This window comes from Carcharhinus amblyrhynchos, chromosome 9 (genome assembly GCF_965287045.1).
Source record: "Carcharhinus amblyrhynchos chromosome 9, sCarAmb.v2.hapA, whole genome shotgun sequence".
In the NCBI taxonomy this organism is placed as follows: domain Eukaryota; kingdom Metazoa; phylum Chordata; class Chondrichthyes; order Carcharhiniformes; family Carcharhinidae; genus Carcharhinus; species Carcharhinus amblyrhynchos.
Genome location: NC_137332.1, coordinates 110042598 through 110054239, shown reverse-complemented (window position 1 = coordinate 110054239; position 11642 = coordinate 110042598). Strand labels below are relative to the sequence as shown.

The 11642-nt window shown below is 46.8% G+C and overlaps 1 protein-coding gene across 1 annotated transcript in view; it reads right to left on the bottom strand.

The window, feature by feature from the left end:
• Positions 1-322: 322 nt before the first annotated feature.
• slc44a4 (solute carrier family 44 member 4) overlaps positions 323-11642 on the bottom strand; it is a 76734-nt gene continuing 65414 nt past the window's right edge. The window contains exons 19-22 of the mRNA XM_080196392.1: positions 10021-10091; positions 6130-6224; positions 3838-3922; positions 323-2111 (exon numbers count right to left, since the gene is read on the bottom strand). Of these exons, the coding sequence (XP_080052518.1) occupies positions 1996-2111; positions 3838-3922; positions 6130-6224; positions 10021-10091 (367 nt within the window). The 3' untranslated portion in view covers positions 323-1995. The remainder of the gene's footprint in view (positions 2112-3837; positions 3923-6129; positions 6225-10020; positions 10092-11642) is intronic.

Sequence of the window (11642 nt, the reverse complement as noted above, 5' to 3'; positions counted from 1 at the left end):
CCGACGCAATATCCCTATAACCCCATAAATCCCCCCAGGATATGCATCCTAGACACTAAGAGAGAAATTTGTATGGCCAATGCTCCTAACCTGCATATCTTCGGACTGTGGGAGGACACCTGAGCACCCGGAGGAAGCCCACGCAGACACGGGGAAAATGTGCAAACTCCACACAGACAGAGATCCAAGACGGGAATCAAACCCGGGTCCCTGGAGCTGTGAGGCAGCAGTGCTAATCACTGTGCCATCGGTTGGTGGGGGATGAGACAGCAGAGGAACACAGGCTTGTGTTAACACCTAACCAATTTTCTTAAAATACTGTCTCAATCAACAAGCTAATTTGTAAAATTGTTTTTTTCAATAAAAGCCAACCTAGCCAGGCATTAACTACAGTGAGGGTTTGACTCAGGTGAATGCTTTCTTTAACTGGAATCAGATAGTGACAATTTGGGATGTAATAATCTCTCCATCAGCCAATCTGACCATTTCCCAGAGGAGCAGGGGCAGTGCCCCTCCCAATCTGGAACCCGCTGCAGTTAAACTGATAAAGGCACAATTCCCACCCAGCCCAACACACCATCCTGATCTCATGTGAAAAGTGCAACACAGTGGAGCCCTGACACGATGTGGAGATGCTGGTGTTGGACTGGGACAAACACAATAAGAAGTCTCACAACACCAGGTTAAAGTCCAACAGGTTTATTTGATGGTAAACGCCGCAAGCTTTCGGAACGCTGTTCCTTTGCAGTACCAAATAAACCTGTTGGATTTTAACCTGGTATTGAGAGACTTCTTGCCCTGACATTCCCAACTTGACTCAATTCAGTGCATCCTCCGAGTGTTAGGGGACAAATCCACACTGAAGCATGTCCCAGACCTCCCACGTCGAACTAGGAGGAGGAGAGAGGGTGAGAGGGACAAAGGAGAAGAAAAGGAAGGGTGTGGAGGAGGAGGAAAGGCCGGAAGGAGGGTTAGGAGAGTAGATAGAGGCAGGGCTGGGTGAGAGGGATGGAGAATGATGGAAGGCATGGGGACACAATGGAGGGAGGGAAAAGGTAGACAGGGAGGAGGAGAGGGACTGAGAAAGTGAGGAGGGATGGGGGGGAAAGGGAGGTAATGGAGAGCACGAAGTAGAACAGGGGAGAAAAAGTGAGAAGACAAGAAAAGGTGGGTGGAAGGATAGCAAGAGAGCAGAAAGTGTGGTTTAATGCTGCTGCTCGCTCTCAGGCTTACAAGTTGTGAGAGCTGTCCAACCCAGTGATCTTAATCGATCTGCAAAAACCTACAATAATGAGGAGCCTGACTGCTTTTAAAAGAGATCAAGTTTCTCCAAAGGAAAGTTCAGCAACTCAATCTCAAAAATAAATTAGAAGATTTCATATTTTAAAAAGTGTGAATATCATCTCAACAATTATTTAAAAAGAGAGAACACAATATTCCAACAGACATCATTTTCAGAAATCGGTCATTTCTTCGATAGGCACAAGGAGTAAATAGTGCAATAATTAAAATTCATTGCTGATTGAGACGGGACAGGGAGCAAGTCAGCACCGGACCAACCAGCATTAAATAAAACTAAATTACTGATCTAAGCAGCTGATGGGCCCTGGAGGGAATCACTCACCCATTCCCAGACCCCATTAATAAGGTGCCTCGCTGGCCTGGCAGAAACCCTTTTATCGGAATGGAGAAGAGAACGAGGAAAAAATGATTGTCAGAATGGGAAATTCCCGAAACAGAAGGCACAATCCCATTTACGATCGAGACTGGGGAATATACCCAGTATGCCAGAGACAATCTGTTCTCCAATCCAGAGTTGGCCAATATTCAGCAGCCAGTGGGAAAGAGGGTGCTGGGTTCGTAGAAAAGGGATTTGGTAGTTTGTCGTCCTTCGGACCCCTCATCCATCATCTCAAAGTCTGCTCTCCTTTCCTGACAATTGCCTTGCAATGACCTTACAACATGGGGGTGTGGCAAAGGGGGGCAGACAGGAGGTTATTTCTTCTCCTTGGATTTGACAGCCTTGTTTTTCTTGTTGAGAATTTTCATCAGGGACGCTGGCATGTAGTAAGGCTTGTCCACGGAGCCATCGTTCCTCTCCAGGTCCTCCACTGTATGGGGGGGGGGAGGGGGGAAGAGATAAAGACAAATAACAGGGTTGAAAGATGAACTTACATTTGTATAACACCTTGCCTGACCACAGCACATCCCAAATAATGTCCCAGGGAATTACATTTTGGAATGCAGTCAGGAGGAATTGCAGAAACTTACGAGGATAGTTCCAGGGATGGAGAAACTTCAGTTCATAAAATAATCAGAATCTCTGCAGAAAAGAAAAGGCCGTTTGGCCCATCAAATATGCACCAACTTACCCAGGCCCCATCCTAGCCCTGTAACTCTACATATTTTTCCCTGGCTAATCCAACATTTGTAGGTTAGATGGGAAAATTTTGCATGCCCAATCCACCTAACCTGCACATCTTTAGACTGTGGGAGGAAACCGGAGCACCCAGAGGAAATCCATGCAGACACGGTGAGAACATGCAAAATTTGATTTGATTTATTATTGTCACATGTATTTGGATACAGTAAAAAGTATTGTTTCCTGTGTGCAGTACAGACAAAGCATACTGTTCATAGAGTGCATAGGGGAGAAGGAGAGAAGCAGGTGTGGAATATAATGAATAGAACAGTATTAGAGAGTTTAAAAGTACAGTTTTAAAAGCATACTATGAATGTTAAAGATAGAATTAGAGGGTGTGCTGGAGCCCACAAGAAGCTGCCATAATGACCCAAGGCTAGAATTGAACCAGGGTCCCTGGTGCTGAGAGGCAGCAGTACTAACCACTGTGCCACCATTCTGTGGGATAGATTGTACAGGCTGGGGCTGTTTTCCTTGGAGGATGGAAAGTTGAGAGGAAATTGGATAGAGATGTTTGGATAGAACAGATCGGGGAATTCATTCTCAGTCATGAACGGCTCATGAGTGAAAGGGCACAGATTTGAAATTACTGGCAAAAGCAGCTGACGGGGAGAAAGAGAGAAAATAAACTTTTTCACACCACCAGTGACTAAGATCTGGTTTGTGCTGCCTGAGACAGGGTCAATTGAGCCATTCAAAAAGGGAATTAGGCTGTTACCTGAAAAAGGAACTCTGCTGCAGAAGGCAGTGGAGACCATGTCATTGAGTGTCCTTAAGACACAGGCTCTTGATTAATAAGGGAATCAGGGTTATGGAGAAAAGGCAGGGGAATGGGGATGAGAGAAATATCAGCCATGATTGAATGGCAGGGCAGACTCATGGGCCGAGTGGCCTAATTCTGTTCCTATCTTAGGTCATGGAATATCACACCTGGGTTATGAAGAGAAGGCAGGAAAATGGCGAGTTGCTTATTCAGACAGATGGTGCAGACATGATGGGCCGAATGGTCTCCTTCTGCGCTGATTCGGAGTTGGAATGTAGCAAATATGGTAGCCAATTTGTGCACAGCAAGCTCCCACAAACAGTGATGTGATAGTGCCCAGAATGTAAACACTGCAGCTTTTCACCCAGTTTTTACCCTCCGTGGTATCTCTCTCTCTCTCCCTCCCCCTTGAAAAGCTGAAGAAACCCACACTCAGTCCAGGATCCAAGGCTACCTTGATCTACAAGACACCCCAATTGCCCCCTCCCCAGTTATTCCCACCATTTCTTTCCCTTACTGGCCCCCAACAAGGAGCCTGAAACCCATCTCTTGGCCATTGCAATGGAGTGAAAGGTGGAGAGATAGTCCCACCCAGAGCAGCACCAAACTTCTAGAGACAGGAGAAAGGGAGCGGAAACTCCAGATTACTTACGGAAGCAGAGGAACAGGGTGTCGACACACATGTTGTAAACACTGAAGAAACCGTGTGCGATCATATAGGAGCCAACCACCAGAGTCTGTGAGGGACGCGGACACAAAAGAAACTTGTGTTAAATCACCTCCATCTCTCCACCCATCCCTGAGCTGCTGACTGACAGCCCACAGGAAGAAATTTCCCTCTCTCACTCCCCACAAAAGAGTTTTAGAGCACAGAACAGACTATCGAGTCACAAGAGGCACCACCACACCCCAGTACAAGCCAATAGATGATCTGGAGGAGGGAACCGAGTGTAGGGTGTCGAAATTTGCGGATGACACCAAGATTGGGGGAATGGCAAATTGTGCGGAGGGTGTGGAGAGTCTGCAGAAGGATCTAGATAGGCTGGGCGAATGGGCCAGGAAATGGCAAATGGAATTTAATGTTGGCAAGTGTGAGATGGTCCACTTTAGTAGGAAGAATGGTAGGAAGGACTATTACTACGTGGCGAAAAACTGCAGCAGGCGACAGTGCAGAGGGACCTTGGGGTCCTTGTGCATGAGTCGCAAAAACCCAGCTTGCAGGTGCAGCAGGTGGTCAGGAAGGCGAATGGGATGCTGGCCTTCATAGCGAGGGGGATTGAATATAAAAGTAGGGAGGTCTTGCTGCAGCTGTATAGGGCATTGGTGAGGCCGCAGCTGGAGTACTGTGTGCAGTTTTGGGCGCCGCACCTGCGCAAAGATATTTTGGCCTTGGAGGAAGTGCAGAGGAGGTTTACTAGGCTGATACCGGAGTGGAGGGGGTTGAGCTATGAGGAGAGGCTGAATAAACTAGGCTTGTACTCGTTAGAGTTTAGAAGAATGAGGGGAGATCTCATTGAGATGTATAAGATGATGAATGGGATGGATAGGATAGAGGTGGAGAGACTCTTCCCGCTCAAAAAAGACAGTAGGACTAGGGGGCACAGCCTCAAGATAAAGGGGGGGCGTTTTAGAACGGAGTTGAGGAGGAACTTCTTCACTCAAAGGGTGGTGAATCTCTGGAATTCTCTGCCCGTTGAAGTGGTGGAGGCTGCCTCGCTAAATATTTTCAAGAAGCGGGTTGATGGGTTTTTGATAAGAGAGGGGATTAAGGGTTATGGGGAGAGGGTGGGAAAGTGGAACTGAGCCACGACAGATCAGCCATGATCTTATTGAATGGCGGGGCAGGCGCGAAGGGCCAGATGGCCTACTCCTGCTCCTATTTCTTATGTTCTTAAGAAGTCTGGCTCAGCACTTTACAGCCCTTTACACTGAAACACGGATTCAACAACTAAAGAACTTTTTCCTCTTTCACAACACACTATTCATTCAATTCCTATTCTGTTCCAACTCCCAACTCTCCTCCCCATAGGGCCACTCATCATTTGTTCTTGGGTTTTGCTGTCACGGACAGCTGACCTTTGTTCTGCTATCTTAACTTTATGCCACTATTGGGACCTTCTTTCATGCTTCACGCTCCCTTGGTCTCGCATCCATGACATCTTGTCGCTCTCTCTGGAGCTGCCACCTATCCTTCACCTGCTCCACCCTCTCAGACACCACAAAATCCATCACATTTTTCCCTCTCAGTCACACAGACACAAAACGTTAGTTTCTCTTTTGCCACAGATGCTACCAGACCTGCTGAGTTTTTCCCAGATTTCTGTTTTTAACAACAGCAGAGTTTCATCCTGAGGGTGGGTGGGGGGGGTGCGCGGACCCTCGCCCCTGCCCTTTCCCTGCAATCCTACATATTTACCACAGCCAATCCATCTAAACTATACATCTTGAGACACTATGAGATAATTTAGCACGGCAAATCCTCACAACCTGCACTTTTGGATTGTTGGGGGAGAACCCACACAGACATGGGCGAGAACATGCAAACTCCACACAGTCACCCGAGGTTGGAATCAAAGCTGGGTCCCTGGTGCTGTAACCACTGTGCCAATATGCCACCTCATTTTACGTCTAGGGGGTGACAGGTTAATGGGACGATTTGGGCCATCCGTATTTGTCTGATTTATCCAGCACCCAGTGGAAGGGGCAATTAGATCGATCTAATCCACACTTCCAAAGTGTTCACAATTGAATAAGTACAATGTTTCCAGATTCTTTGCGGATGCCAGCTTGCCCATATCCACCCTCTTCCCAATGCCAATTTCCCTGTCATGATTCCCTTTGCTTTGTTGCCCTCTAAGTCCACCCGGGACTTTCCCCACCTCTGTTCAAAAGGCTGTTGGTCACTGTTCCATTATAGAAGATGGTTTTCACTATTGTCTCATACCAATATAGGGATCCAGTAGTAATTCAGGACTGGAGCCTGGAACGTCGGGTCAGGAATTTTTATCCGTCCAGTGAAGAAGAAAAACGCCAGAACACCTGGAAAAGAAAACAAAAGGGAAACATTGGAGCTGCAAAGTGAAGGGGCAACACCGCTGGGGAGCACTGCTGTCGTGGACATTGCTGTGTTGTGCAAAGTTTTGAGAGATTATTCTGTGTACCAAGGAAGGATTAGTCAGAAACAATCCTTACAATTATCCAGGCACAATCATTCCCAATCTAGGAGTGTTCCACCTAATCCTTCAACATTCCTCCCCCACTAGAGATTTCCCACAAGTATTGGCACACCCTCCATTAGAATTTCCAGCTCTCATTGCCCCACAACCATCAACAAATCCTTCCCAATCTCCAGCCTAATCCCTCTTTAACAGAAGAGAACGTGGGAGCAGGAAATAACCATCCAGCCTCTCTGTAAACCCCAGATCTCACAAATCCCTGCCACATACCTCTTAACTTGCAACAAGTCCTGTTGCCTCTGTCACCTTCCATTGATCTGCACCGGCTCCCAGTCAAGGAAGATCTTTAATTTAATATTTGTTTCCTTGTTTTCAAATCCCTCCGTGGCCTCACCCATCTCTATGTCTCTGCAATCTGCTACAATGCACGCAACACTCCCAGGTCATTTGCATTTCTCTAATTCTGGTATTCCTGGTTTTATTTGCTGCAGCACTGGCCACTGTGCTTTCAGTTGCCTAGGCTCCAAGCTCTAGAATTCCCTCCCTACACATCTCAGCATCTCATCCCTGTTTTAAGGCATTCCTTCAAACCTATCCAAACTTTCCATGGCTCACTGTGGAATTTCTTTCTAGAACATTCCAGCAAGTACCTTGATTGAAGTTTATTTATTAGTGTCACAAGTAGGCTTACATTAACACTGCAATGAAGTTACTGCGAAAATCCCCTGGTCACCATATTCCGGCACCTGTTCGGTACACTGAGGGAGAATTTAGCACAGGCAATGCACGTAACTGGCACGTCTTTTGGACTGAACGGGGAATCTGGAGCACCCAGAGCAAACCCAAGAAGACATGGGGAGAACGTGCAGGCTCTGCATAGACCCAGATGTGACCCAAGCTGGGAATCGAATCTGGGTCCCTGACACTGAGACAGCAGGGCCAATCACTGTGCCACCCTGCTGCCCAAAGGTTGTACAGATAAAATTGTTGCAGTGCCTTTGATTTGCTTGTGTCTAATTTTTAATTGAATGGAGATTGACAACGCATCATTTTAAAATCAAGTGCTTAATGGCCATTGGGCCACATCTCCACTGTCCTGTGGATACCTCAGGTGAGCTAAAGATAATTAAACTCTGACAATAAAAGTGTGCAGCAGAGCCCAAAGGTGGATTGATATCTAAATCTATCATCTTTCTGGCAATTCCTACATCCAAATTGGTGCCAAACCAAAGGTTTAGTTTTCCTTTGGTCTCTGCTGGAGAAATTGGTAGAGAGGGAGCCTGATGTTTAGGCAGATCAGAGTGCCCGTGAACCTTTCCCAAGCTCTGAGAGAGGGTGCTGAAAGTTCCATTGTCCAGGGTTTCATTCTTCCCCAATGTTATCCCTGGCAATGATCAAAGGATTTTTGCAAGCCTGCCTGACTTGCTATGTCGGCTGTTCTGATTTCATAGCCTCCTTATGTCCCCACTATCAGGGTCATAGATGGCACAGAAAAGGCCCTGTGGCCCACCATGACTGCACTGGTCAAAACCAAACTACCCAACTATTCTAATTCCATTTTCCATCATTGGTTCCTAGTCTTGTGTGTCTTAGCATCAAAAGTGCACATAGAAATGCTTCTTAAATGTTATGAGGGTCGCTGCCTTCACCACCCTTTCAGGCAGTGAGTTCCAGACTCCCAGCATTCTCTGGGTGAAAATGTTTCTCCTCACTATCCCTCTAAGCCTCCCGCCCTTTACCTTAAATCTATGCACCCTGGTCATTGATTCATCCACCAAGGGGAAAAGTTTCTTCCTGTACTCTATCCATGCCCCTCATAATTCTGCACATCTTGCCTCCCTCAGGCATCCCTGCTCCAAGGAAAACAACCCCAGTCTACCTAATCTCTCTTCATAACTAAAACTCTGCAGCCCAGGCAACATCCTGGTAAATCTCCTCTGTGCCCTTTCCACTGCTATCACATCCCTTCCTTAACAAAGATTGCAGAATTGCACACAATACTCTAGCTGTAGGCCAAACCAACATTTTAAACAGTTCAAGCTCTTGAACTCTATGCCACAGCTAATAAAGGTAAGAATATCATTTGCTTTCTTAACCACTTTATTCACCTACCCTGCTACCTGAAGGGACTGATGTACACCAAGATCTCTCTAATCATCGATGCTCTCCAGGTCCTGCCGTTCACCATGTATCATTGTATACAACATTGCTCCATATTCCTCAACACACATGTCGAGCATAAAAAAAAATCAAACTCCAATTTAAAGTGATTGGTTGAGCTGGCCTTTATTGCTACTGATGTATGAAAGAGTTACCACATTTCTAGCACCCTGCTGGTGAAGAAGTCTTTCCGAATTTCTCTCCCAAAGGCGCTGGTATATTCCCTTCACCCCTAAACTCACTTAACCAGCAGGAACAATTTATCTGTTCCCTATCAACTCCACTCCGCATCCTATAAGACACTTCCTGCTTCTTGTCTTGCAGCCTTCAATGCCACAGGGAGTTCTAGGATGAGAGGTCATTGTTTTAAATTTGCTACCTCTTATCTTAAGACTGAGTTGAGGAGAAACTACTTCTCCCAAAAGGATTGTGAATCTGTGGAATTTGTTACCCCAAAGTGCAGTGGATGCCTGGACAGAGAGTAAATTGGAGGAGTTAGACATTTTTAATTGGTAATGGATTGGAGGGTTATGGGGAGTAGGCCGGAAAACTGGAATGAGAAGCATATCATAAGAACATAAGAACATAAGAACATAAGAAATAGGAGCAGGAGTAGGCCATCTGGCCCTTCGAGCCTGCCCCGCCATTCAATAAGATCATGGCTGATCTGTCGTGGCTCAGTTCCACTTTCCCGCCCTCTCCCCATAACCCTTAATCCCCTCTCTTATCAAAAACCCATCAACCCGCTTCTTAAAAATATTTAGCGAGGCAGCCTCCACCACTTCAACGGGCAGAGAATTCCAGAGATTCACCACCCTTTGAGTGAAGAAGTTCCTCCTCAACTCCGTTCTGAACCGCCCCCCCTTTATCTTGAGGCTGTGCCCCCTAGTCCTACTGTCTTTTTTGAGCGGGAAGAGTCTTTCCACCTCTATCCTATCCATCCCATTCATCATCTTATACGTCTCAATGAGATCTCCCCTCATTCTTCTAAACTCTAACGAGTACAAGCCTAGTTTATTCAGCCTCTCCTCATAGCTCAACCCCCTCAACTCCGGTATCAGCCTAGTAAACCTCCTCTGCACTCCCTCCAAGGCCAAAATATCCTTGCGCAGGTGCGGCGCCCAAAACTGCACACAGTACTCCAGCTGCGGCCTCACCAATGCCCTATACAGCTGCAGCAAGACCTCCCTACTTTTATATTCAATCCCCCTCGCTATGAAGGCCAGCATCCCATTCGCCTTCCTGACCACCTGCTGCACCTGCAGGCTGGGTTTTTGCGACTCATGCACAAGGACCCCGAGGTCCCTCTGCACCGTCGCCTGCTGCAGTTTTTCGCCCCATGATCAAATGGCAGAGCAGAATTGATGGGCCAAATGGTCTAATTCTGCTCCTATAGCTTATTAGCAACATTAACTTTAAACAGGTCTCAAATACGATGACAGGCACATTAGGTCTCAAGAGCAGTATTTTGACATGGGCTCTCTTGTCAATCAACTTACCTACTCCACCTACAACCAGGAGCTTCCCAAAAAACAGCAGCAGGTCCGTAACTTTATCCAGGACGACCACCCTGAGGGAGTCAAACACAGAGAGAGTTTACCCTGCTGCTGATAATCCAGTCGCACCACACATAAGGGTGTCATCACTCCAAATACCCCATAAAAAGACATAAGTGCATCCCCTTCCCTCAAGGGAGGATGCAGGCACCCACCTCCACCTCCTGGTAACCCCCCTCTTCCCCTCCCCACTGCCTTCCAGGGTGCAGCCGAGTCATGTCATGGTACTGGTTTACTAGGACCTCCCCCACCCTCAACCCCCTCCCCGTCTGGTAACTTCATCTACTCAATCCAAATATCTTCATTTAACCAACAGGGGCCCCAGAAATCCAGCTTTTCCCTCCTCCTTCTCAAATCAGATTAACGGCGGGCCGGATCCACAAAACATTTCTCGGTAAAGGGACACCGGCAAAGGGACCGAACCGTCGGAATGAGGCTTCAGCGGGAGTCGTGGTTTTCCCAGAGCAAGACGGAAGTCAGGGGGAGTGCCGCTGTATTAAGTTTCAAGGGAGTAAGAGCAGGCTGGATGACCTTTACTTTAATGCCATGTGTATTACAGGTAAAACGGATGAGTTGAGGGAGTTGAGAGTGATGTATTGGCCAGAGAGATGTGGTTGAAAGAAGGACACGATTGGCAACTCAACACTCCAGGATATAGAATCTCCAGGCGAGACAGGGGAGGAAATAAAAAAGGAGGAGACATTGCATTATTAGTTACGGAGTCAGTTACGACAGTAAGGAGAGATGATATCTTGGAAGGAGCATCAAATGAAGCTTTGTGGATAGAGCTTAGGATTAAAAAAGGGGCAGCCACATTGTTAGGTGTTTATTATAGACCACCAAATAGTCGAGGGATATTGAGGAGCAGAAGAGTCCTCTCTGGCCACAGGGTAGGTGCCAGATGACTGGAGAATAATTAATGTGGCTCTGCTATTTAAGAGAAGCGTTGTAGAGATAAATGAGAAAACGACAGATAAGCGAGTCTCACGTCAGTGGTAGGGAAACTACTGGAGAAACTTCTGAAGGAGAGCATCGATTTCCATTTGGAGAGGCAAAGCTTGATCAGGGATAGTCAGCATGGCTTCGTCAGAGGGAGGTCATGCCTAACAAATTTGAATTATTTGAGAAGGTGACAAAGTGTGTAGGTGAGGGTAGTGCGGTTGATGTAGTTCATATGGATTTCAGCAAAGCCTTCGACGAGATCCCACATGGGACACTTGTAGAGAAGGTAAATGCTCATGGGATACAGGGTAATTCAATAAAAGTGGATTCAAAATTGGCTCAGTAGTACAAGACAGGGTGATGACAGAAGCTGCTTTAGTGACTGGAAGCCAGTGTCCAGTGGTGGACCACAGGGATCTGTGTTGAGTCCCCGATTATTTGTCCTTTATATCAATGACATTAATGACGATGTGCGGGGGGAGGAGGGGTGGTGCGGGGTAGGATTAGTAAATATGCGGATGACACAAAGATTGGCTGGGCGGTTAACAGTGAGGTGGAATATCTCGGGCTACAAGAAAATATAGATGGAATGGTCAAATGGGCAGATAGAATTTAACCCTGCA